The sequence below is a fragment of the Protopterus annectens genome, chromosome 4.part0 (genome assembly GCF_019279795.1).
Source record: "Protopterus annectens isolate FY-2018-M chromosome 4.part0, PAN1.0, whole genome shotgun sequence".
Taxonomy (NCBI): Eukaryota; Metazoa; Chordata; order Ceratodontiformes; family Protopteridae; genus Protopterus; species Protopterus annectens.
Genome location: NC_056733.1, coordinates 1795215268 through 1795241432, shown reverse-complemented (window position 1 = coordinate 1795241432; position 26165 = coordinate 1795215268). Strand labels below are relative to the sequence as shown.

The 26165-nt window shown below is 39.9% G+C and overlaps 1 protein-coding gene across 1 annotated transcript in view; it reads right to left on the bottom strand.

Annotated features, from left to right (window-relative positions):
• Positions 1–26165, bottom strand: part of FAM114A2 (family with sequence similarity 114 member A2) — a 1115082-nt gene that overhangs the window by 673024 nt on the left and 415893 nt on the right. The window contains exon 5 of the mRNA XM_044069930.1: positions 24760–24869. Within this exon, the coding sequence (XP_043925865.1) occupies positions 24760–24869 (110 nt within the window). The remainder of the gene's footprint in view (positions 1–24759; positions 24870–26165) is intronic.

Genomic DNA, 26165 nt, shown 5'->3' with positions numbered 1-26165 from the left:
ATAAACTTGTGGATTATATTTTTTTACTGTGGTCGGATTTTACTGCAAGAATGACTTTGGATTTTGAATGTGTTCTGGTCGCCTTGGAGTGTTCTTGTGCTATTTTTTATTTTAACTGTGTTTTAGCCTTTAGAGCACGTACTCTCTATTCGCCTGTTTTATTATTTTTATCCTAATATATTGCTAAGATTACCTATACAATTACAATGGAGGTTAGACTGGGATAGGACAATGAAAGAAATATTAGTTATGGTTGAGTCTTTAAGAAGATGGGACAGATAATGGCAAAGGGATAGAGTAAATTACTATAAGTAGAGGCACTTGAGAAAGTTGGTAGAGGAGGGGTGTAGCTAAGTTGTGTAGATAGGTTGGATGGGAGAAAGGGTGTGGTTAAGGAAGTAAAGTCTAGGACCAGTGGGGGTGGGTGGGAAGTGGGGGTAGGGTAGGGTATGGGAGCGGAGTGAGCCCGCAGGGCGAACTGAGCGGGTTACAGCCAAGTAGTAAAGGAAGAAGGCCAGTTTAGAGGAAAAACAATTAGTGAAGTTGGGAGGTAAGTTCAGTGTAAAGTATCCAGGATGTCAGGGAATAAAAAGTAGAGGGAAGGGAAAGATGATAAGGGTAAATTCAGTGGGAAAAGGGATAGGTACAGGTGGCAGAGGCAGAAAGAGACAAAAATCTGGTTTAAGGACTAAAGTTTAGAAGCAAAGTAACTAATGGGCAATAAAGTTATTCTACTGTCCTCTGATGGTCACTATTGGTAATATCAATAGTGTTTTCCCAAAGGGAGATCAAGAGGGATTGGAGGATAGGAGAGGAGAGAAGAAAAAAGAAAAGTAAATAAAAGCAGGGGAGAGAGTTTAGAAGGGAGGCTAAATGGAAGGCATAGGGAATATAGAATAGGAGACTATGGCTGCTGGTTGTCCTGGTAGGGAGCGTTCACCTGAACAAAATAAAACATGATTTAGTTGCAATTAAAGGAGGTGAGGAGTATTATACACATACTTCCAAATAACTATTCCTGCTTCCCAAGGCAGTACAGCATAGGGAAGACAATGGTTCTTTTCATGTGCTGGGAGGAAGATACTTTACAGAAGTCTGGTATGTCTCTGGGCCTCGGGTAGTCAGCAGGACACAGGAGCTGGGGGGGGTTACACTGACATGAGGATTACACATTCCAAATAACTATTCCTGCTTCCCAGGCACTAAAAAAGCAACTACAACTTGTGACCCCTATGCAGCAAGAACTGTCATTGAAAATGGATGACTTTAAAGAAAATCAACAGAATCTGAAGGAGAATTGTCAAAAACAAACAGATGCATTTAAAGAAATGCTTCAACAACATCAGACTAAAATAATAAACATAGAGACTTCTTTTAGTGATATTGAGGGAAAACTCAAGGAAGAAGACACCCAGAGAGAGATTCTCCTCAAACAAAATACATGGCTTCTCAATAAAGTGGATGACTTGGAGAATAAGGAGAACAGGATTAGGATTTCCTTCAAAGCCCCCGGGCCTGTGGAAAATACGGCCCAGACCACAGAATCCTTTATAAACACATTCTATGAACACCTTCAGGAATGCATGGATCATGCAATCCCAAATAAAACCAAGACCCAATCCTCCAAAGGCAGGCGTCCTGTCTGGTGGACCCCAGCCATAAACAAACTATACAATAGAAGGAGGAAGCTACTACATCATAGAGCAAAATCCCAAAAAGGGAAGGCATCTCTGATCAGTATTAGCAAAAAACTACGGGCACTCATAAAATCTTCTAAGGCCAGCTTCGAGAAAAAAATTGCACAGGACACTAAGGATAATCACAAGGCTTTCTTTAGTTATGTTAGGAACCTGGGCAGGAATTCCCAGATATGCTCAGAATTAGTCCAAAATGACAAAAAATACACCGAACCCACAGACATTGCCAACATCCTAGCTGACAGGTTCAGCGCAAACTCCCCCCCCACCCACCAAAAGGGCAAATATCTATCCCAGCAGAGTGCTGCCCCCCTGACATCTCAGATGCTCAGGTAAGAGCCGCCCTCTCCAAAGCAAAAAACACAGCATCGATGGGACCACACGGTGTCCCGGGCTAAGTCCTACATGAACTCCAAGAAGAGCTAAACCCAAACATAAAACTGCTGTTCAATCTCAACCTTACTACAGGATATGTGCCCAAAGAGTGGCGTATAGCAACAGTGGTCCCTCTCCACAAAGGTGGTGCCTCAACGGATCCTGGAAACTATCGCCCCATAAGCCTGACAAGCTTGGTCTGCAAAGCTATGGAAAGGATCATCATGGACCTCATAAATAAAGATATTGGGGACCTACAGGCACTGGATCTTACCCAGTTCAGCTTTGTTAAGGGCAGATCCTGCCTCTTAAACCTGGTTGATTTCTTTGAAACAGTCACCAAGGCCATTGACAAGGGGAAGGTGGTCCACACAGCCTACCTGGACCTCGCAAAAGCCTTCGATACAATACCCCACTCGGGCATTATAGATAAGCTCATCAGCTTAAATATAAACCCCTGTGTCACTAGATGGGTTGCAAACTGGCTTAAGGACAGAACCCACATGGTTAGAATTGCTGGAGCCATGTCAGACTCCAAACCAGTTACAAGTGGCATCCCACAAGGCTCAGTCCTGGGACCTCTCTTGTTCGGTATATATTTCTCGGAGGTACAGGTCAACACGGAAGGACGGTGGCTGACCAAGTTCGCAGATTACTGCAAACTAGGCACCATAATAGACTCTCCAGCCGACACAAGCATCCTACAAAAGGGCCTCATAGAAACAGACAACTGGTGCCAGAGCCATGGCCTCAAGCTAAATGCCAAAAAGTGTATAGTCATCCCCTTTGGCAAAAATAAAGTGCCCACAAATTACCACATAGGTGGTAATCCATTGGCACGGAAGAAGTAATTAGGGACCTGGGGACCCAAGTTGATAGCAATCTCTCATTTGAAAACCACGTGGCCAAACTGGTTAGAAAAACATTTTATATAGCCCACCTAATCATGAAGGGATTCACATCTAGATCAGGGGAGGTCATCGTGCCTCTTTACTCATCCCTCATGAGGCCCATAATTGAGTACAATGCCCCTTTTGGGATGCACTTTACCAGACACCTGCAGCAACTGGAAAGACCCAAAAAGTACCTCACCAAGAGGATCAAAGGGCTCAAACAGATGCCATATGCTGCCCGGTTAAAGAAACTCCAGCTCTACTCAGTGGCATACTGCCTGCTCAGAGGCGATCTCTGCCCGACGTATAAAGCCATGTCCAACCCGGAATTAATGGACATGCTGCACCTCAGAAAATCCAAATCCCATCGAGCTACGCGCTCGAGAGACTTGAACCTCAGCACTGAAATAAATAGGACATGCTGGATGGACAGATTCATAACCCAGAGGCTCCCTTCACTCTGGAATAAAATCCCAGTCCAGGTTAGGCAGAGCCCCTCACTGACTCTCTTCAAGAGGAATCTTGATGAGTGGATGGGAGATCGTAGGTTTACCCCGGGTATCACTTCTGTCACTGTTAGACAGAGGCACAGTATACTAACCTCGAAAAAGGGCATAGCAAAATTCATTTAAAATGGGTGGCGAAAGCCAAACACACTCTGGCTAGGCTTATAAATGCCCTGGGGCAGATAGCCTAGCATGAACCTATGAACCTATGATTTTGAAGATGGAGACATAATTTCTTTTCTAAACACATGGATTCCAGAAATATTAGACCTTAAAGAGGGTTTTTCATTTGGCATTGAAAGAGCTCACAGAGCCTTAGGAAATCCAACTTTATCACCTTCAGCTGCGTCTTCTACATTACCAAGGTCAATTGTAATAAGGTTTTTACCTTTTATGGACAAAGAACTGGTACTTAAAACTGCGTGGAGGAAAAGCCCTTTAAAATACAATCAACATTTAATAAGATTTGACAATGATTACTTGGCAAAAGTTCTGGAACAAAGGAAAAAGGCATGGTCATTAATTAAACTACTAAAACAAAATAACATTAAATCTCAACTAGTTTTCCCTGCAAGAATCAAAATACTGCATTTAAATGAAATGAGAACCTTCAACAACCTGGATGAAGCCTTCTTGTTCATTAAAAACAACAATATTATATCTATTCCTGAAGACTGGGCATCCCCTTCATTGAAAAGAGCAACTGATAAGAATACCTGGAATGATATAGGAAAGAAAGAACAAAAAACTGAATCTAAGACTGCTATTTCAGCAAAATCTCTCAAAGTATCAACTGCAACATAATTAACAGCTAATCCATATTACTAGTTCATAACTTTAAATGTAAAATTTACTCCTGTGTATATATATATATATATATATATATATATATATATATATATATATATATATATACGATGAAAAATGTATGTCTTATTTATCTTATTTAAATTCTTCATTGGTAGTTTGTTTGTGTCTTTCGGCTTTTCCCGGTTAGGGGTCGCCACAGCGGAACTCTGGTCCGCTAATGATCGGCAGTAGATTTTTACTATCTGGCTTGCCGGGCCCAACGCCCATTCACGCATGTCGCCAGACAGAAGAAGCTCTGAGAATCGAACGGGGCAATGTCTAACTGTGAGGCGACAAAAATATTTTTTAATATTTGCTCTTTACACTTCTTCTTCTTTATATATTATTTAATTTAATGAAACTAAACAGTTATTTTTCATTAATTTAAAAAGTCTAAGGATACATAAATCCTAACAGTTAAGTTTCATATAATATATTTGAAGTTTATATGTTGCTTCTATTTTCTATTTAAAAAATGAACAGCAAATGAAATATTCTTGCTGATAAATATTGTTTTCATTTGCCTAGCATTTGATTTAATTGTGGAAAGGACCGTGAAATGCATTGCTTTGGTGCCAAGAAATGTATATGCCTCATATTCATGTTGTTTTGTTGAACTGAAGCATCTGATGATTTTAAATGTCTGTGTGTTGCCGTGTTTGCTTAGATTCACTTGATTTTACAGCTGCACTAAATGACTGCGTATGATGTGGTATGGGGCTGCTTCCCAAAATGAAGTGAATGCTTATAAAGTTGTAGAGATGTGGACTTAAATTGAGGTAATATTAACTTCCTTAACTAAAGTGATTGAACTATGGGCTGCAACCCTTTTTTAAAATACATCGGACCCTCATAAATACTGAAAGAGTTGAATGGGAAGGGGTGGTGAGTGAAGGATGGGAAAGAAGAGCTAAGGGAGGGAAAATGATGTCTCCTGTGGGTGTTGGCACTGTAAACACAAATTGGATGCAGCTGCAGCTGTGAAGAATGATCGTGCCTTAGGTATAAAAAGAGTTGTAGTTAGTGAAATAGATGGCAACTCTCAAATGTTATGCATCCATAACTTGAAAGTGTTGAATGCACTATTTGTTGCCTCGGCTCATTAGAGTTGTATCTGAATAGCAGCATTCACTAATTTATAATGCCGTAATTATCACTGACTGTTGATTTTTTATGCAAGGTTGCTTGTTTATCTGTCTCCGTTAAGGAGGATCGTGGTGCGATGGTGCAATGGCTGGGAACATGAGAAGTGGGTAAAATTTACTTGTAATGCTTGAAGGCTTTGCCCATGGTTATGCATACTAGAAGTCAGGTGCTATAATAGAGATAATTATTTGTGAGTTGGAAGGACAGACTTGCACAGAGGTATACAGAGTGGATGTTGAAAGTGGCAATTGAGTGCATATGATTTTACCGGATATACATTTGATTTGTGCCCAGGTGATTAGTTCAGGGGGTGCTCTGTCCAAGTTGAATTTATGTCAGTTGTTGCCTTTGTGTATACATAAACTTGACAGAATGCTGAACAGATACAAGGAAGTCTGCAAGGAAAGAAGGCCAAAGCATTTGGGTTTAGAATGGGAAAGCAGGAAAACAGTACGCTCATGAACAGTTAAAGGTGAAGCTTTTTAAATCCCATAAAGGATGCAAGCAAGTTTAATCCTTTTTACTGACTCAACGCAGACTCCCAGTACTTGCTTAATGTTGTCATAGTTACTGGCAACAAATTCAAGGATTGGTTGCTTAAATTTCAATGAAATGAAGAAGTAAGACTAACAGTGTGAATGCAGAAATCATTTAGACTACCTAACAAGTTACTTTATAACTTAGTAATGTGAAGTATTTGTAAAATCATATACAAACACATTATAAAGGTTAACAGTTTAATGTTCCATTGTTAATCATATTAAGTATTTGTTATGCAATATTCAATGAAATGTTTACATATAATTCTCTCTATGTTGATTGACATTATATACGTGTTAGTATCCAATGCTATACTAGTTGCTTTATGTTATGTTAGTTTATATAAATGCCACAAAGCAATGACACAGAAATGTTATAAATATTTCAAACATTATCAGATATACATACACCATTCAATAACACAGATTGTCAGTAAATGATGAAACTACACTCACAGTAGTATGATATCTGACAGATTACTTTGTATAATTCCCCAACAACCTTATTTTATGACATTGCTGGAAATGGGAAAAGACAGGTGTGAAATATTTCATCATAATGTGTGTGTATGTGTGTGTGTGTGTGTGTGTGTGTGTGTGTGTGTGTGTGTGTGTGTGTGTGTGTGTGTATATATATATATATATATATATATATATATATATATATATGAAATATATGTTTATATTAAACCCAAGTAGTGCGTCATATAAGATCAACACAAATATAGCCTTAATTTTAAATCATAATATACCAATATTGATATGTATTTTTACACTTGCATAGGACCTTAAGACTGGTTATTTCAACATAATGTTTGGTGTGGATGAGAGAAGTGGGAGAGAGGAAGTGAGGGAAGGGGAAATAAAATTTATTCAACTGTCTTAAGTGACTCAAGAATATTCAATGGTAGTGTTGAACAAACAGTCTCTTTTATACTGTAATGAATGTAATTTGGATCATTATTAAAACAGTATAACATCCTAATTTGAATATGCCTGATTATAAACAATGTAGCTATTACTTATAAACAATATGGAAAGAATGGGATTCTCAGATAGTATGTTGATATAGAATAATAATTAAATTAAATTAGAAATACATACATTATTGTTACAGTAGGTTACAACTTAATAGCTCTCAAAAAGAAAAAATATGCAGTTTATAAGTTGACAGGTGGAATTAAAGTAAGAAACTAATAAAAGTTTCACCAAGTTAATCACTCTCCTTTAAACCTTTAGGGGAATCTTAAACTATCTTAAATTTATATATGAGTTACATAACAGATCAGTTATTCATATGATTTTTTTTTACATTTGATTTAATAGGATACTTTTGATACAAATTCTATTATACTAAGAAATCACACATTCCGGTAAGTTAGATAATAAAATGTCACAAGTTATTTAATCACATAATAGTCTTCTCTAAATTGCAGTTTATCTATGGAGCTCAAACAAGTGGGAAAGAAAGTTGGGGAGTTTGGTACAACAGATTTATTCCCTATCTGTTGGACCAGGAATGCTTTTCATTCCATGTTGGAAGTGGATCAAAATTACACTTGTACAACTTTATCAATTTTCTTAATACTCAAATTCATATTTAGTTTCTCTAAGCTTGACATGAGTTTTTCTATTCTTTACTGTCCTTCTTGAAGAAAATATTGACTGAGACAGAAGGATGTATACAAGCTATTATAAATTTAATAATTAGAAGAGAAGTTTTATATGTTAAAAATAACAATAAAAAACTTCTTTCCCTAAAACAATCTGAAATGGACTTCACATTATCTTTAAATACTAATGGCTTAAATAATCCAAACAAGAGATCTAATTTGTTAAAATATCTAAAGTTAAATAGAGCCCAAATAATATTCTTACAGGAAACACACTTTAAAAATAATGATAAATGCATATGGAATCCAAGTGAATATATGATTCTTAGTTGTTCCTCATATACATTAAAGACTAGAGGGGTAGCAATCTTATGGAAAAAGAGTTCTCTTAGCCCTGAAACTATTCACAACCATGCAGACAGTGATGGTCTATTGTTATATTGAAATTTAATAATAGAATATGGACATTAGTAAACTTGAACTGGATTCCTGGTATTGGGGTGGGAACTATCAAGAAACATTTAGATGTCATAACAAATATATGTAAAGGAAACTTGATAATAGGTGGTGATTTTAATTGTATCACTGACACTTCTGAAACCACAAATAAAAATCCCCATGTTTAACATCTTCAGCAAAACTTCTAAAAAGATGGATTGAGGTATTAACATTAAGTGGCACCTATAATTCTATCCAGAATAGACAAAATATATGTTTCTCAGGATCTTTGCTCAAAAATCACTAATTTTTCAACAATCCCATGTTCTTTCTCAGATCATAACTCTCTTATCTTGAAAATTCAAATATATATTTAGGCCATTAACACTCACCACTAGAATTCCATCATATATTACAAAAATTAAAGAATTTAAACAATGAATTACAGCTTTTTTAGATATTAATTATAATCCAGATATAAGCATAGTTATGGTTTAGGATTCTTTAAAAGCTTATATATATGGTAAAACCCTTAGCTGGTTCAAAAACAAAATTAAAGAATGGGGATCAGAACTGCAAGGATTACAAAAACAACTTTTGCCATTTAAATCTAAAAAAGACTTTAATTCACATGATAACAAAAAGAAGATAGAAGAACTAAATAAAAGATATAATGAAATACTAACTCACAAAACAACTTAACCACGGAAAGATTAAAAATAAACTCTTATGGAACTTCACCAAAGCACTTGCATAATCTAGCCATGAAAAATAAAATGCAAACTAAAGCTAATTCTGCTGTTAACATCTTGCATGAAGGGAAAGGTAAGAAAGTTTCTGAAATAGGTGATATTTTAGACGCATTTAAAAATCACTATACAGAGCTTTACAAAACTAAAAGCACTACAAAGGAATATTTAAATTTAGAAACTATTCTTCCTAACATTAGGAAAATACCTAATGAATTAAAGATAGAATTGGACAAACCTATTACATACACGGAAATTACGGAAAAGATTAAAGAAAGCAAAACTGGTAAGGCCCCAGGGATAGATAGATTAATAGCAGAAATATATAAACTTTTTCCCACAAGTAATAAATTCATTGTTACATAAAACATTTCTTGAAATACAAACTCAAGCAATACTTCCCCACTCATGGAGATACTCTTTAATTACCCCTATTTTAAAGGATAACAAAGACCTGGTCTATTGTAGCTCTTATAGACCAAAATCATTGTTGAATATCAATTATAAATTATTCATGTCAATCATAGTAAACAGAATAAAAGTTCAAGTATCTGATGTAATCAACAATGATCAGACTGGATTCATAAATAATAGACACACACAACATAAAAAGGATATTGACATTAATTGATTACTTAAATAGAGAAAATCAAGAAGCCTTGATAATTGGATTGGACATAGAAAAGGCTTTTGATTCATTAAACCAGGATTATTTAATTAAAATCCTAGAAGTATTTGATTTTCCCCTCTCTTTTATCACACTTGTAAAGAAAGTCTATGAAAAAAACTTATCTTACGTTAAATTGGGACCCTTTACTTCAGAGGCAATCCAAATTACCAAAGGCACTAAACAAAGTTGCCCCATGTCTCCCATTCTATTTGCATTAGCTACAGAAATACTTGCTATATTAATAAGGAGCAACTCCAAGACATTGGGAGTAAATATGTATGAACAATATAGCTCAAAGATTATGCTCTTTGCTGACGATGTTCTTCTTACCCTGCCTAACTCAAAAAAGTTCTAGACGAGGTAGATTTATTGATAGAGAAAATTTATAAGATCTCAGGACTTCATTTTAATAAATCTAAATCAAAATTCTTATTGAACAAAAAAAAAAAGGAATACCAGTTGGTGGGTATCACATCATTGGTGAGCAAGTAACCACCTTAAATTATCTAGGGACTGTCTTATGTGGAAATATAAATGAGATATTAAATGTTAATTATAGGAAGATTATAGATATAATTAAATCACTGGGAATAAATGGAATAATAAGTTTATACATTTTGAAGATAGACTACAACTGATAAAAATGATATTGCTTCCTAAAATCCTATATGTAGTGCAAGCTTTCTTGCTATTGCCTGAGAAATGTTATCTTAAAGAAATAACTTCAACATGAATAAAGTTTCTTTGGCACCCTAAAATGGAATCTTATATAAGAGCTACCTTACTCAAAACTGTAATTGACTGGATAAACCCTAAATATACATCTAACTGGAAATCATTACATACAACTATAATAATAAATGAAAATAACTTGTCAAAAATACATTAACTATAAACACAGACAATAAATTATGGTATTCACTGTGCTTACATTTACAATATAATATAACAAAACGTACTAAACTAAATCTAGTTAATCGCCTTTTTGACAATTTTAGAAATTCTGTTAATATGAATATAGTCTTAAAAACTTGGTTCATAACATTAATCCCTTTCGGTATTACTAAGAACTTCCCAGACAGAATGCATAGAGATATTCTTATTTCTTGTGAACATAAGAACTTAATACCTTGGCTGCACTGCATGGAAAATCAACACATCTTAGATGCACAAAAACTGTCATCAAATTTTAAGTTAACCTCACATGACTGATTATTATTATTACAGAATGTTTTGAGATACTCCAAGGATCTATATAGAATAACTAACTCTTCCTTTAAAAATCCTCCAAAATTCATAAGTGGATTGTTTGGAATTATTTACAATAATGCAACTATGAAAAATGAAACTTTATAGTCATATAATATAATAAAAAATTATAAATCAGCCCCAAAAACAACTTGGCAATTTATTACTAAAGGAATATCGATACCTCTATCTTTGGAGAATAAATCTAACATATTATTATCAGTTAAATTAACATCATATTCTCAGTATTGGAGAATATTTATTTGGAAATTTATGCATAGATCCTTCTTAACCCCTGAAAATTTTTCAAAAAACAATACTTCTAGTAAAGCGTTATGCTGGAGATGTCGAGTCTCTGAAGTGGATTGGTTTCATATGTTTTATGACTGTTTGCAGATAAAAACTTTTTGTAATGATGTTAATAATTTCTTACAAGCAATTTTCACATACACATTTGTTATGACTAAAGTTTTGATTTTACTGAATATAAATGAAGGTCCTCCCATGAATAAAACAAATTTATATCAACTGTGGACAATACTCACAATAGCTAGAAAATGTATAACCAGGAAATGGAATTCTAACATATCACCTACCATGGGGGACTTTCTATGTCTATTGAAGAAGACAGCATCAATGGAAATAAAAGTTAAAGAATAAGAATATTCTCTCATCCATTAGTTAATAATCCATGGAAGAAAGTTCTGTCATTGATTAACACTTTACAATCGGTCTTAGTCACCTCATGATACCATATTTATTATTTCTTTTGACTTATCACTTGTTTATATCAAATACTATCTAAAGTCTACTTATGTCAAGCTAAGTGTAAATATTGTAAACAGTTAATTATTCAATTTAATTGTAATTAAAATTTTTGTGTTTTATTTCAAAATAAAAAAATATTTGAGTAAAATAAAATGCTGGAGCCCAGCTATCAAACTAACAGGGTTAGGCACTTTACAGTGTGGTCCAAGCCTCTAATATTTTAATGGCAGCCACTAAAAAAATCTAAGGAAGAAGGGAAACAGGGGTAAAAGGAGAAGTCGAGAAGGCAAAACAAGTACAAGAAGAATGCCAGGGAATGCCTAAATGGCCAAGTCATCTCCCACAGTGGCTTATGCCATTACTAAAGAAAGACTCTTCAGGTAAGAATAAGAGGTTTAAACCTTCTTTGTGAGTCTTCCAAATCGACATTGAATATAATCTTAAGTCTTCTGAACGTGAAGCACTTCTCTAAGTGAACAATGCCTGTTAGAAGCAAAAACAGATTTCTCTACTTCTGGAAGGAATCATTGAGCAAAATTAGATTGAAGGGCAGCACTGACCTCAAGCTTTAAGGATGGAAATGACAAGGGAAAGGCATGACAGCTTTTAAATACATTGACTTGTCATGTTCTTAAAAGTGCACAAGGATAATACAGCTAAGTATACTGAACAAAGGCTTCAGACAATGTAAACATTTGATGTTCTTCATGTTTCACTGTTATAGTCATTACATTTGGGTTATCTGCTTGCAGGTAGCCTTCAGTCGGCCTAATTAACAAAGTCTTGGTTCCTGCATCAGTTGCTGTCCCTTCTTCCATGACGTCAGGTCGTCAGGGATATAAAACATGCAGCCAATGCCATAACATCAGTTTTTCTTGCCCCAGATGTCAGGTGCCCCCCTAACTGGGAGCAAAAAAAAATATATATATATATATATATATATATATATATATATATATATATATATATGCATGTAATTTTGAACACAAAAAATGTACCTCTAACTAAAAGCAAATACACCAAAAAGGCTTTTGAGCATAGTAAAAGAAAGAAGAGGTATAATAAAGGAGAAATAGGGGGCTGGTGGGTGGATAACCAGGACTGCAACAGTGAATACACTAGAACATCTACATTTATGGTAAGTGTACACAACTGTACTATGTTCTTCGTGTTTCACTGTTGCAGTCATTACATCTGGGTAGAATCCCAAAGCTATGGTTGGGAGGATGGAATTATACAGCATTAGGAGCAGCTATAAGGCCATGCAGGACAGCAGTGGCAAAGCCTGCTCTGGATTTAGAAAACAGAGGTAAATGGTAATGTTTGGTGAACGTATGAACTGAGCTCCAAGTAGCAGCTTCTAGAATGTCTCTGGTAGGAAACCCTCTGAGAAAAGCTGCAGAAGTAGATGCAGTCCTGGAAGAATGGGATCTGATCCCCTTGGGGACAGGTTTACCATGGTGCATGTAGCAGAAACGAATATAATGGCTTATCCATTTTGAAACAGTCTGCTTTAAAATAGCCTTTCTCTCTGCACCTGCAGCAAATGCCACCAGTAATTGCTCAGATTTTCTTACAGATTTTGTCCTGTTTAAGTAAAATCTTAGTTGCCTGTGTACATCCAATGAATACAGAAACCGCTCCCCCTTGTTCTGTGGATTTGGGAAAAAGGTTGGCAGATGAATGGTCTGATTAAGAGCCACACTGGATACCACCTTAGGCATAAAGGATGGATTGGTCCTGAGGGCCACCCTGTCCAGACAAAAGATAATGAAAGGCTCCACTGCCATGAGAGCCTGCAGTTCTGAAATCCTTCTAGCTGAAGTGACTGCTAAAAGAAAAGCTGTCTTCCAAGAGAGAAATGTTTATGTCTGCAGTAGCAGCTGGTTCAAAAGGAGGAAGGGTGAGTTTTTCCAGCACAAAATTGAGGTCCCATACAGGAGTAGGTGCTCTCCTGGGAGGTCTCAAATTTTTGACCCCCCCCCCGAGGTACTGCTTTAGCAGGGGATGAGACAAGAGAGGAGGCTCTGTGCTGTAATGAGCTGGAATGGCAGAGGCATGGATCTTTATGGAAGAAAAAGATAGGCCCTTATGAAGCATCTCAGTTAAATATTGTAGAATCTGAGGAATATTGGGCATTGCTGTGTTTATTCCTTGTGCTTGGTTCCAGGCACAGAATCTTTTCCATTTATCAGTGTAAGATTTTCTAGTACTAGGCCTTCTAGCCTCCAAAAGGACATCCATCACAGGTTTACTGTGAGATGTGACTGGTGAATTAGTTGATTAGCCATGCTGCAAGATTCAGAGTTTGGAGCTGTGTGCGCAAAATTTGATAGTTCTGCTGAGACAGTAGATAAGGTGCCTGAGGCAGGTACCATGGAGGTAGGTGTGACATATTGCGTAGGTGAGGGTACCAGTGTTGGCGAGGCTAGTCTGGAACAATCAGAATCATTTTTGGTTTTTCCTGTCTGACTTTTAGTAAAACCTTGGAGAGCAGAGGCAGAGGGGGAAAGGCATAGACTGATAGGTTTTTCCAGCTGAAGGATAGAGCATCCACTTTCCAAGCTTTTTTGTGATGAATTCTTGCACAGAATTTGTCCAACTGATAGTTTTTGGGGAGAGGCAGAAAAATCTATGTCTGGGCTCCCCCATCTTTGTGTCAACATGCTGAAGATTTGTGGATCCAGTTTCCATTCATGTTGGTCCATAAGATGTCTGCTTAGTTTGTCTGCCAGAGTTTTTTGCTTTCCTGGCAGGAATTGAGCTTGTAGATGTATTTGGTAAGTCAAAGCTGTGTTCCACAAAGCCATGGATAGTCTGCAAAGGGGGTAGGAATGGGTACCCCCTGCTTGTTTATGTACCACATAACTGTGGTGTTGTCCGTCTTTATCAGTAGTTGTCCTGGATGAAAAAAGTCCTTGAAAGCTGTCAGAGCATTCTGTACAGTTAGTATTTCTTTCTGGTTGATATGTAGGTGCATTTGAATTGGGCTCCATTTGCCCTGAATGCATCTCCCTGCCAGATGGGCCCCTCAAGCATAATCTGATGCGTCTGTAGTCAGGGTTTTGGTGGCAGGGGGTGGAATGAATGACAGTCCCTTGTTTTCGTGACAGGCCTCTGCCCACCATAGGAACTCCTGTTGCAGGCAAGGAATGATAGGAATCATTGTTTCCAGGCTGTGACAATGCTGACTCCATAAGCTTTTTGGGTACCACTGAAGTTTCCTCATATTCAGTCTTGCACATGGAATTAGTAGAATGCAGGAAGCCATGAACCCCAAGGCCTGCAGAATTTGTCTTGCAGATAGCTGGATTTTTGTGGCCACTTGTTTGAAGTATGTCATCAATTGAATTTGCTTGTCTGGCATGAGGTAAGCCATCTGGGCAGTTGTATTCAAGCTTGCACCCAGGAATGTAATTATTTGAGAGGGTACCAGTTGTGATTTCTTTTCGTTGATGGTGTACCCTAGGCATGTTAGAAGCCTTTTTACAAATGCTAGATGTTGTAGAAGAGTGCCCTTGTTTTCTGCCTGAATTAGACAATCGTCCAAATAAGGATAAATCTGAATGTTTCTTTGTCTGCAGAATGCAATTACTGGTGCTAGGCACTTTGTGAAGACCCTGGGAGCAGTAGATAAGCCAAAGGGCAGTGCAGAGAACTGGTAATGCAAATAGCCCGCTTTGAAGCGGAGGTATCTTCTGCAAGATTCCCTGATTGGGATATGCAGGTAAGCCTCTTTTAAGTCTAGAGTTACCAACCAGGCATTCTTGCCCAGCATTGGTAGTAACTGTTGTAGAGTCAGCATCTTGAATTTTGGAATGTCCAGGAAAGTATTTAGAATGGATAAGTCTAGAATTGGATGCCATGATTTGTCTTTTCTGGGTACCAGGAAAAGTCTTGAATAAAAACCTTGTCCTTTTTCCTTTTCTAGTACTGGTTGAATAGCCCACATATCCATGAGGGACATAACTTGTTCATGGGCCTCTGCCCACTGATTTGGAGGCAGATCTGGCCATCCGTTTGGAATTGGCAACGTGTGTAAATGAAACCTGTATCCCTGGGATACTATATTTAAGACCCACTTTTCCTGGGTGATTAGATGACAATTTTGTGCATGAAGTGCTAGTTTTCCTCCCAAAGGGGCTGCCAAAAGATAAGTGCTTGGAAATGGCAGAGGAAAGTCATTGAGACTGTTTACCGTAGGGAGGGGCCTTGCTACTTCCAGATTTGGAGGTGGAGGCACCCCATTGTTTTGTTCTGTAAGTTCCTTGTGGCTGAAACCTGGTGCCTTTGGAATGTCTGGGTTTGGCCTGAGCAGCTCTGTTAGGTACTGGAAAGGACCAATTCTTAGTAGGCCAGTGCCTACTGAACCTGGGTGGCTGCACTTGTAGGAAATCTTTTACAGTTTGCATAGATTTAGCTTTGTCTTCCATCTTTTTCAAAACTTCTTCTGCCTTATTACCAAACAGACTGTCCTGTTGTAAAGGAGCATCCAACAATTTTGCTTTAACATGATCAGGCAGATTTTGCTCCTTCAGCCAAGCATGCCTTCTTATCACAGATCCAGTTACGGCAGCCCTGCAAGAGGCCTCCAAGGAATCAAAACCACATTGCAAAGTATGCTGTTCAACTTGTTCAGCTGAATGCAATAAATCCTGTAACTCTTTATTTTCCACACAGTCAGAAATCAACATCATTTTCTGTTTCAGTAAGCCCATGACATGCTGCTAATATTTAAGCATATGAAATTGACAGTTTAAAGCCCTGACTGCCAGGGTTGCAGACGTGTAAACCTTCTTACCCCATCTATCCAGCGCCCTGGAGTCTCTATTAGAAGGGGTAGGATTTTTAGCAGTAGAAGCCTTAACACCCTTGGGACCCTGAGAAATTGTTTCAGGATCAGTAGGGTTTTTAAAAAGAAACTTGTGAGAGTCAGGAACCCTGTAATATCGGTCTGGCTTACTAGGAGCTGGAGGCAGGGAATCAGGAGCCTTGCTGGATTCTGAGAAAACATCATCAACAATGTCTAAAACAGGAGGTATAGCCAAAGGCCTATGCTGAGGAAGAAGAAGGAAATCCCTAAGCCTCTTTTTGGATTCTGAAAAATCCTGACTCTCCCAATGAAAATGTCCCCTTAAGGTATGCAAAGTTTCTCCAAAAGAAAAATCCTCAGGAGGAGAAGCAGAAGGAATGGATTCTTCTGCATCAGAATCCTCATAAGATGGAATAGAAAATTCCTGATCAGAAGAGGAATCAGAAAAAATGGACACCTGATCTGAAGATTCATAATCAGTGCCTTGCTTAGGCCTCTTAGCAGGAGGGGGTTGGGAACCCCCGATGAAGGTAATTATATCCTCAGCCATTTTGATCATTTGTTTTTTAGGCATAGGGGCCTGAACACATGGCCCATATGTCTTTTTTTAGACACTGAAGTTGGTTTTGGCCTTGTTTTTGATGATGGCGTTGGTTTAATTTACAAATCTTTAGGCCTGAAAACACCCTCAGAAGCCGGTGGCCTGCTCAGCGGCTCCGGACCCATCTAAGGGAGAGACATCCGCGGGTCCAATACCTGAAGTGTCGCGCGGCATACTGCGAATCAAAAATAGCGGGCATCAGGGGCTGCGAAAGCGCCTCACTGAGTACCAGCAAACAGGCGACTAGCATAGGAGAAGCTTCACCTTCGGTTCTGGACCTCAACGGTCTGTCTCTGTCTTTTTCTTTGCACTTTTTTGTGTATACCAGTAGTAGTCAGACTGCTAACCGACGACAATTCTGGATAGTTAAATCTTGAGCCAAAATAATGAGATGCAAAAGTATATCGACGCTTAATAGTGCGTTGATTAAATTTAGCACAAAACCGACAGCAAGGCACGTTGTGGTCAGGGCCTACGCAAGGAATACAGTACGAATGAAAGTCCTTGTGAGGTATTTGCTTCCCACAAGTAATACAATTATTAACTTTTACTGACATCGGAAAGGAGCAAGAAAAAGTTTCCCTAGCGGCATACTTAGCTTTAGGTTGAAGACTTCGGTTCTGAAACGCGAAAACGAAAATTTCAGGAGTCGGCCGACCGACACTTGCGAACTGCTTCTGCTTCGGGCACCGCACGGCAAGAAAGACTGATTAAAATGGCATCGGCTGCATGTTTTAAACCCCTGACGACCTGACGTCATGGAAGAAGAGACAGCAACCAATGCAGGACCCAAGACTTTGTTATTCAGGCCAACTGAGGGCAACCTTCCAGCAGATTATCCAAATGTAATGACTGCAACAGTGAAACACGAAGAAAGTACAGTTTTGTACCTATCATAAATGTAGATGTTCGAGTGCTAATACAGCTGCAGTAATCACATATGGGTTTTCTGCATTAGCCGTCCTCGGTCGGCCAAATTCCAAAGTCTTGGTCGGCGTCGGTTGTCGCTTCTCTTCTGACGTCAGTGAGGCCAGAGTATATAAGACACAGCCGACGCCATGTTCTCCAGTCTTTCTTGCCCCAGATGTCAGGTGCCCCCAAAAAGGAAGGCAATACATAAATAATGCTTATAAGAATATACAAGCAATGCAAAATAATCCAAAATCAGTAGTTGCAAGCAAATAAACCATAGAAGGATAACCCAGTGAGGTTGTATGAAGAGGTAGTTAGGTCCCATGTCTTTACCAAGTGGGGAAGGAGGGAGGGAAAGCTGTATTAGCACTCGAACATCTGCATTTATGGTAGGTACAAAACTGTACTATGTTCATCGTGCATACAGCTGCAGTAATCACATATGGGTACAGTCCCAAAGCTATGCACAGGGTGGTAGGTACTAAGAGGAACTGGGTTGAGCCAGAATGCCCTGCAAAACAGCAGTGGCAAAGCCTGCTCTTGTTCTGGAATATAAAGGCAGGTGGTAGTGTTTTGTGAAGGTATGTACAGAACTCCAAGTGGCTGCCTCCAAAATATCTTTGGTAGGAACCCCTCTGAGGAAGGCTGTAGAGGTGGCTGTGGCCCTGGTGGAATGTGATCTGATACCTGTAGGAACAGATTTCCCATGATAGGAATAACAAAACCGTATGCAGTGGCCTATCCACTTTGAAATAGTCTGCTTGGAAACTGGCTTCCCTTGAGCCCCTACAGCATAGGACACAAAGAGTTGTTCTGATTTCCTGAAGGACTTTGTTCTGTCCAAATAGTAACGTAGCTGCCTATGGATGTCTAAAGAATGCAGCAGCCTTTCCCCTTTGTTTTGAGGATTGGGATAAAAGGTAGGAAGGTGTATGGCTTGATTTAAAGCTACCCTGGATACCACCTTAGGCATAAATGATGGGTTGGCGGAAGGAAACCCTGTCCTGATGAGAAATGAGAAGGCTGCACCGCCATGAGGGCCTGTAGCTCCAAAACTCTGAGCTGAAGTGATAGCCAGAAGGAAGGCAGTTTTCCAGGACAAATATTGCAAATCTGTTGAGGCAGCTGGTTCAAAGGAGGCAATGTTAATTTTTCTAGTATGTAATTAAGATCCCAAGCTGGTATTGGTTGTTTCCTTGGTGGTCTTATATTCTTAGCCCCTCTGAGGAACTGTAAGAGTGGATGAGAAAATAAAGGAGGATCCGTGTTGAATTCTGCAGAAATGGCTGAGGCATGGATTTTTATGGAAGAAAATGAAAGTCCACTGTTCAGTAGCTCAGCTAGATACTGTAATACCTGAGGCAAGTCCAGTTTACTAGGATCCTGGCCTTTTTTCTCATTCCATGAGCAAAACCGCTTCCATTTTGCGGAGTAAGCTTTTCTAGTAGATGGCCTTCTGGCCTCCAAAATGACATCCTGCACCTCCTTGGAGAGCAGGGTCTGTTGTGGTGTTAAGGAATTTTCCATGCTGCGAGATTGAGTGTTTTCAGCTGACTGTGAAGAGTTTTGTAGCTGTGCTGAGTCAGCAGAAGAGGCATTAGAGGCAGGGACCAGGGAGGAGTATGTGTTAGGCTCCTCAGCAGTGGGTACCAGTGTTGCCTCGGCCAATCTGGAGCAATCAGTATCATCTTCGGTCTGTCTGCTCTTGCCTTCAAAAGCACCTTGGGCAGAAGAGGCAGAGGTGGGAATGCGTAAACTGTCCATGCTGTCCAACTGAATGAAAGGGCATCCACTCTCCAGGCTTTTGGATGGAAGGTCCTCGAACAAAACTTTTCCAATTGATGATTCCTGTGGGAGGCAAAAAGATCTACGTCTGGCCTCCCCCACACTTGGGTTATTTCTGTAAACACCTGAGGATGTAACTTCCATTCGTGTGGATCTGTCATATTTCTGCTTAATTTGTCTGCCAGCGTGTTTTCCAATCCTGGAAGGTACTGTGCTTGAAGTTCGATTTGCCATTCCAGAGCCAAGTTCCAAAGAGTCATGGCTAGTCTGCACAAGGGGTATGAATGTGTTCCTCCTTGTTTGTTTATGTACCACATTACTGTGGTGTTGTCTGTTCTTATCAGTAATTGCCCTGGATGCAGGAAGTCCTTGAAAGCTGTAATTGCATTTATTACTGCTAGCATTTCTTTTTGATTGATGTGAAGGTGCTTTTACTTTTGGGACCATTTGCCCTGGATGTACCTGTCCGTCATGTGAGCCCCTAATCTGAGGCGTCTTTGTGATAACTTGCTTTGCTTGAGGCTTGCAGAATGGGAGGCCTGTGTTTGCTTGACATGCTTGGGCCCACCATAGAAATTCTTTTTGCAAACATGGGATTATTGGTATTATTGTTTCCAAACTGTGACTGTGTTGAGACCATAGGTTTTTAGGTACCACTGAAGTTTCCTCATATGCAGCTTTGCAAATGGGATTAAAAGAATGCAAGATGCCATGAATCCCAGAGCCTGCAGGATTTTCCTTGCAGTAAGCCTGGTACTTTTTGCTAGTATTTTGAAGTACTGAGATAGTTGCCCTTGTTTTTCTGGCGTAAGGTAGGCCATCTGGGTGTTTGTGTCCAAGTTGGCACCCAGGAAAGTTATTTTCTGAGATGGTGTTAGCCTTGATTTCTCTTTGTTGATTGTGTATCCCAGAGACTGCAGTAACCATGTCACATATGCCAGATGTTCCAGAAGTATGTGTTTGCTGTCCGCTTGGATCAGGCAGTCGTCCAAATAAGGGTGAATTTGTATCACTTGAAGTCTGCAGTAGGCAATCACTGATGCCAGGCACTTTGTGAATACTCTGGGCGCAGTAGATAAGCCAAAGGGCAATGCAGAGAATTGATAGTGGATTGAACCTGCAAGAAATCTGAGGTATCTTCTGCAGCTTTGTCTGATTGGGACATGCAGGTATGCCTCCTTGAGGTCCAATGTTACCAGCCAAAACTCCTTGCCCAGCATGGGAAGAAGTTGCTGTAATGTGAGCATCTTGAATTTTGGTGCAGTAGAAATGTGTTTAGGATGGATAAGTCCAAAATGGGTCTCCAGTCGGTTCCTTTCCTTGGTACCAGAAAAAGTCTTGAATAAAAACCTTGACCTTGTTCATGAGTAGGTACCTCTTGAATAGCTGTCATGCTTATGAGCTTTGAAATTTGTAGTTGTGCCTCTGCCCTTTGATTCTGTGGCAGGTTTGGCATGCCTCTCATTTTTGGAAGAGTGTGAAAATGAAATTTGTAGCCTCTGTTTATAATGTCCAGGATCCATTTGTCTGTCGTGACAATATGCCAATTGCCTGCAAATAATGCTAGCTTTCCTCCCAAAGGTGCTGCCAGCTGAGATGTGCTTGGCATGGAAATGAGGGAGTCATTGGGTTTGCTTTCTGTATTGTTGTGCACTGTCCTCGCCACCTCTTGGTGCTGGAGTTTGCCATTGTCGTCCTCTGTATGATCCTTGTGATTGCCCTCTGCCCCTTGTGCGTCTGTATCTACCTCTTTGGGGCTTGTCAGTGGCTGGAAAGGACGAGTTTTTTGAAGGCCAATTTCTGCTAAAGCGTGGTGGTTGAACCTGCATAAAAGGCTTTGACAGTTTGCATAGATTTGGCTTTTTCTTCCATTTTCCGCAATATCTCCTCAGCATTAGTACCAAACAGCACATCCTTTTCTAAAGGAGCATCTAGAAGTTTAGCTTTCACATGATCAGGCAAGTTTTGTTCTCTAAGCCAGGCATGTCTGCGAATGACTGATCCTGTAGCAGCCGCTCTACTTGAAGCCTCTAGGGCATCATAACCACATTGTAAAGTGTGTTTACCCACTTGCTCTGCACTATGCATCATATCCTGTAACTCCTTTAAATCTGGTTGTTCAGGTTGAGACATTTTATTCCTTAATTGTGATAACAGAAACTGTTGATATTTAAGCATATGAAACTGACAATTTAAGGCCCTCATGGCTAGGGTGGCCGAGGTATATACCTTTTTCCCCCACCTTTCTAAAGATCTTGACTCCCTTTCTGCAGGAAGTGGATTCTTGGCAGTGGAGGCCTTCAATCCCTTGGGGCCTTGTGAAATGGTTTCAGGGTCAGCATTATGGCTTTTGAAGAGAAATTAGTGAGAGCTGGGTACTCTGTAATACCTATCAGGTTTGACTGGTGCAGGAGGCAGAGAATCCGGGTTAAGGCAAGCCTCCGAATAGACATCATCCAGGATGTCCAAAACAGGGGGAATAGCCAGAGGTCTGTGTTGAGGTAACAAAAGAAATTCCCCAAGTCTTTTCTTGGAATCTGAAAAGTCTTGGCCTTCCCAATGGAAGTGTTCCCTCAAGGTGTGTAAGGTTTCCCCAAAGGAAAAATCCTCAGGAGGGGATACAGAAAGAATGGACTGTTCTGCATCTGAATCCTCAAAAGGAGAGTAAGAGTGTTCCTCTGCATCAGAATGTTCTGATAAAAAGGATCCCTGATCAGAAGAGGGAGAATCTTCCTCCACTCTGGGTCTCTTGTCTGGAGGGGGTTGAGAACCTCTGATAAGAGTAATTAAATCCTCAGCCATTTTAAGCATCTGTCTTTTAGGCATGGGACCTGGAGATGGGCCCTGTGCAACAGGCCTCGTGGGATGCCTGGCTGCTTTGGATTTAGTAAAGGCCTTAACTGAAAAAGAAGATGAGGGCCTAAATACACCATGGGTGGAGGTGGACCTGTCCACATTAGTAGGCTCAACATTAGCAAAGGCTTCGGTTGTAGTCTGGGAAAGAGCCGAGGTCCCAGCGGTCTCGGGTACAGAGGACACTGCCAAAGGAGTGTCGTCGGTAGTCAGGGACTGCAAAGGCGTCTCGCTGAGAACCGGACCACGTGTAGCCTGTTTTGGCATGGTGTCGGCAGGGACCGCGGGCCTCGCGTGTCGGTCCTTTTCCTTGTGTTTTTTGGACAAAACGGTAGTCGGAGTGTCCGATGACATTTTATAATCAAAAGCTTTACCAAAGTAGTGTTGGGCGAACTCGCGGCGGCTTAATAGTGCGTTTATTGAAGGTAGTGCAAAAGCGACAGCCCGAGACGTCGTGGTCTGGGCCCAAACAAGGTATGCAGAGGGAATGGAAATCCTTATGCGGTATTTGCTTCCCACAAGAAATACAATTATTAACTTTTTCTGACATTGGTCTGAGGCAAGAAAAGTTTCCCCAACGGGGTACTTAGCTTTAATGAAGACTTCAGTTCCAAAATTTTCGTAATTCAGGAGCTGGCCGACCGGCACTTGCGAACTGCTTCTGCTTCGGGCACCGCACGGCAAAAAAGACTGGAGAACATGGCGTCGGCTGTGTCTTATATACTCTGGCCTCACTGACGTCAGAAGAGAAAGCGACGACAACCGATGCCGGACCAAGACTTTGGAATTCGGCCGACCGAGGGACCGCCTGACGGCAGAAAACCCATATGTGATTACTGCAGCTGTATGCACGATGAACATCATCAAACTCAGTCCTAGGTCTCTTAGAGGGATAAGGCTGGCTTCCCCTGATTAGAGTAATAAGGTCTTCAGCCATTCTTATCATCTGTTTTTTAGGCACAGAGGCCTGACCATGTGGTCTGGGCATCAGTTTTTCAGGCATGGCTTGAGATTTAGGCCTTGAAGAAGAAGAAGATGGCGTCGGTTTAATACGCAAATCAGTAGGCCTGAATACACCCTAAGAAGCCGGTGCCTGCACAGCAGCTCCGGACCCATCCAAGGTAGAGACATCCGCAGGTTCCACAGTTGAAGCATCTCGCGGCATACCGGACTCCGAATGGGTCTCAGTAGAGGCCTGCGAATCAGAAGTAGCGGATATCAGGGGCTGCGAAAGCGCCTCACTGAGTACTGGTGAACTGGCGACTGGCTTAGGAGAAGCGTTGTCGGCAGTGTTGGACCTATGCGGCCTGTCTATGTCTTTATCTTTGTGGGTTTTTTTCAAAATGTCGGTAGTCAGAAGGCTGACGGAAGACATATCAGGATATTTGAACCAAGTACCAAAATATTTAGAAGCGTAAATATACAGACGACGGATAGCTCTTGGTTTAAATAAGGCACAAAACCAACAGCGAGGTATGTCGTGGTCAGGGCCTGGGCAAGGAATACAGTACGAATGAAAATCTTTATGAGGTATTAGCTTTCCACAAGTAATGCAGTTATTTACTTTTACTGACATCGGTTAAGAGCAAGAAAAAGTTTCCCCAATGGGGTACTTAGCTTTTAATTGAAGACTTCGGTTCTGAAACTCGAGAATGAAAATTTCAGGAGTCGGCCAACCGGCACTTGCGAACTACTTCTGCTTCGGGCACCGCATGGCAAGAAAGACTGATGTAATGGCATCGGCTGCATGTTTTATACCCCTGAAGTCACAGAAGAAGGGACAGCAACTGGCACAGGACCCACAACTTTGTTAATCAGGCTGACCGAGGGCTACCTGCAAGCAGATAACCCAAATGCAATGGCTGCAACAGTGAAACATGAAGAACATCTGTCCCAAATGTGTATGAAGAAATAAGTAAGAAAATAAGCAAATCCTCCCACTTTGCAAAATAAGCCTTCAAACAGATGAAACAACATGAATAAGTCCAACAAATACAGCCTAGAGGCAATGTCTTTCAGCCTTGAGGAAAGAAATGGAGACAGAGGTGCATTTCTAGATATGAGGAAGAGATGGCAGCCTGGGAAAGTTTTATGCGCTGAGTGGTCCTAAAGCTGGTCCTACAACCTGCGTAGTGCAAGTCTTACTGGTTACGGTCAATGGATGTCTTTTTTATAACACTACAGCACTACAAAGTTAACACAGATAAACAAAACTTCACTGAGCACTAAGCATAGAATAGTACAGTTGTAACTGGCTCAGAGAAGAATGCAAAAAAAAAAACAACAGATATCCCATCTACTCACAGTGTTCTGAACAACATGCGTAATAGCTGAAAACACTCCAAATGCCCCACTGATTGGTGATGCACTTTCGTTCTCTTGGGCAGGGCAGCTCTCTTCAACATTTATGCCATCTGCAGTTAAAACACAGTTGTTATAACATAAGTGGTACAACAGGACACCAAAATCTAGTGCAGTAGTTTTACATACAAGTCAGAGAAAGCCAAAGTAAGGGTATTATGACTTACGTTTTAATTGCAGTTTTAGGTCCCCCGCTGTTTCTCAAGCATCTGGCAGTCAGTAGTATAAAATATTTAGAAAGCTAAGGTTTGAGAAAGTAAATAGCACATCTTGCATCAAACTCACATGCCCAAGAAACCAAAGATTAAATCAATCATCATGAAAACCAAAGACTAAATTAATCATCATGAAAAATGAAAATAAAAGAGCATGTGCTTTCTTTATCTTATATCCAGGAGCTAATCACCTTGCTCATACAGTGGATATAAAAATTGTACACACCCCTGTTAAAATGCCAGGTTTTAATGATATTAAAAATGAGACCACAATAAATCATTTCAAACCTTTTCCCACGTTTAATGTGACCTATAACCTGTACAATTCAATTGAAAAATAAATCTGTTAGGGGAAAAATATAAAAAATAAACATAGAATAAGCCGGTTGCATAAGTGGGCACACGCTTAAACTAATACTTTGGTGAAGCACCTTTTGATTTAATTACAGCATTCATACAGTGAGTTCTTCCAGAACAAAATTAAGATCCCACAGTTTCCTTAGAGGCTTAAGGTGCAGGACTCTTTTCAAAAGGAGCTTTACCTCTGCGCTGGACATAAAAAGAGTGTCTAGAGGTAAACAGGCATTGATGGCTGACAAGTGTGCTTTAACAGATGATTAAGTCAACCCAGAATGCAAAAGCTCACAGAGATAATGAAGTACGATGGGAACTTCAGATAAGAGTGGCTCCAGTCTATGCTTGTGGCTCCAAATGGAAAATCTTTTCCACTTGACTGTGCATGATTTCCTGTCTTCCTGTAAACCTGTACCACCTTCTCTGAAAATAAGTGTCTTTTAAGGATCAGAACCCAATCATCCACAGAACAAGACTGACAAGGCTAGGCTGGGCCATAGAAGCCAACCAATCTGACAGGCCTGGTTGTATTGGAATTTTCCAGTGGTTTCCCCTTCGATAAGTGGAATAGGATGAGAAACCAATGTTGTCTTGGCCAGAAGCATCAGTTTTGTAATGTCATTTGGATTTTTAGAAGGACTCTTGGAATAAGTGGTAGTGGAGGGTAGTCATACAGCAAACTCCCTGTCCACTGGAAGAAGATGTCATTTTTCCAGGCCAGAGGACATGGAGTCCTGATGCAGAGCAGAGGGAGCTGGTGATGCTTTGGAAATTAAATGA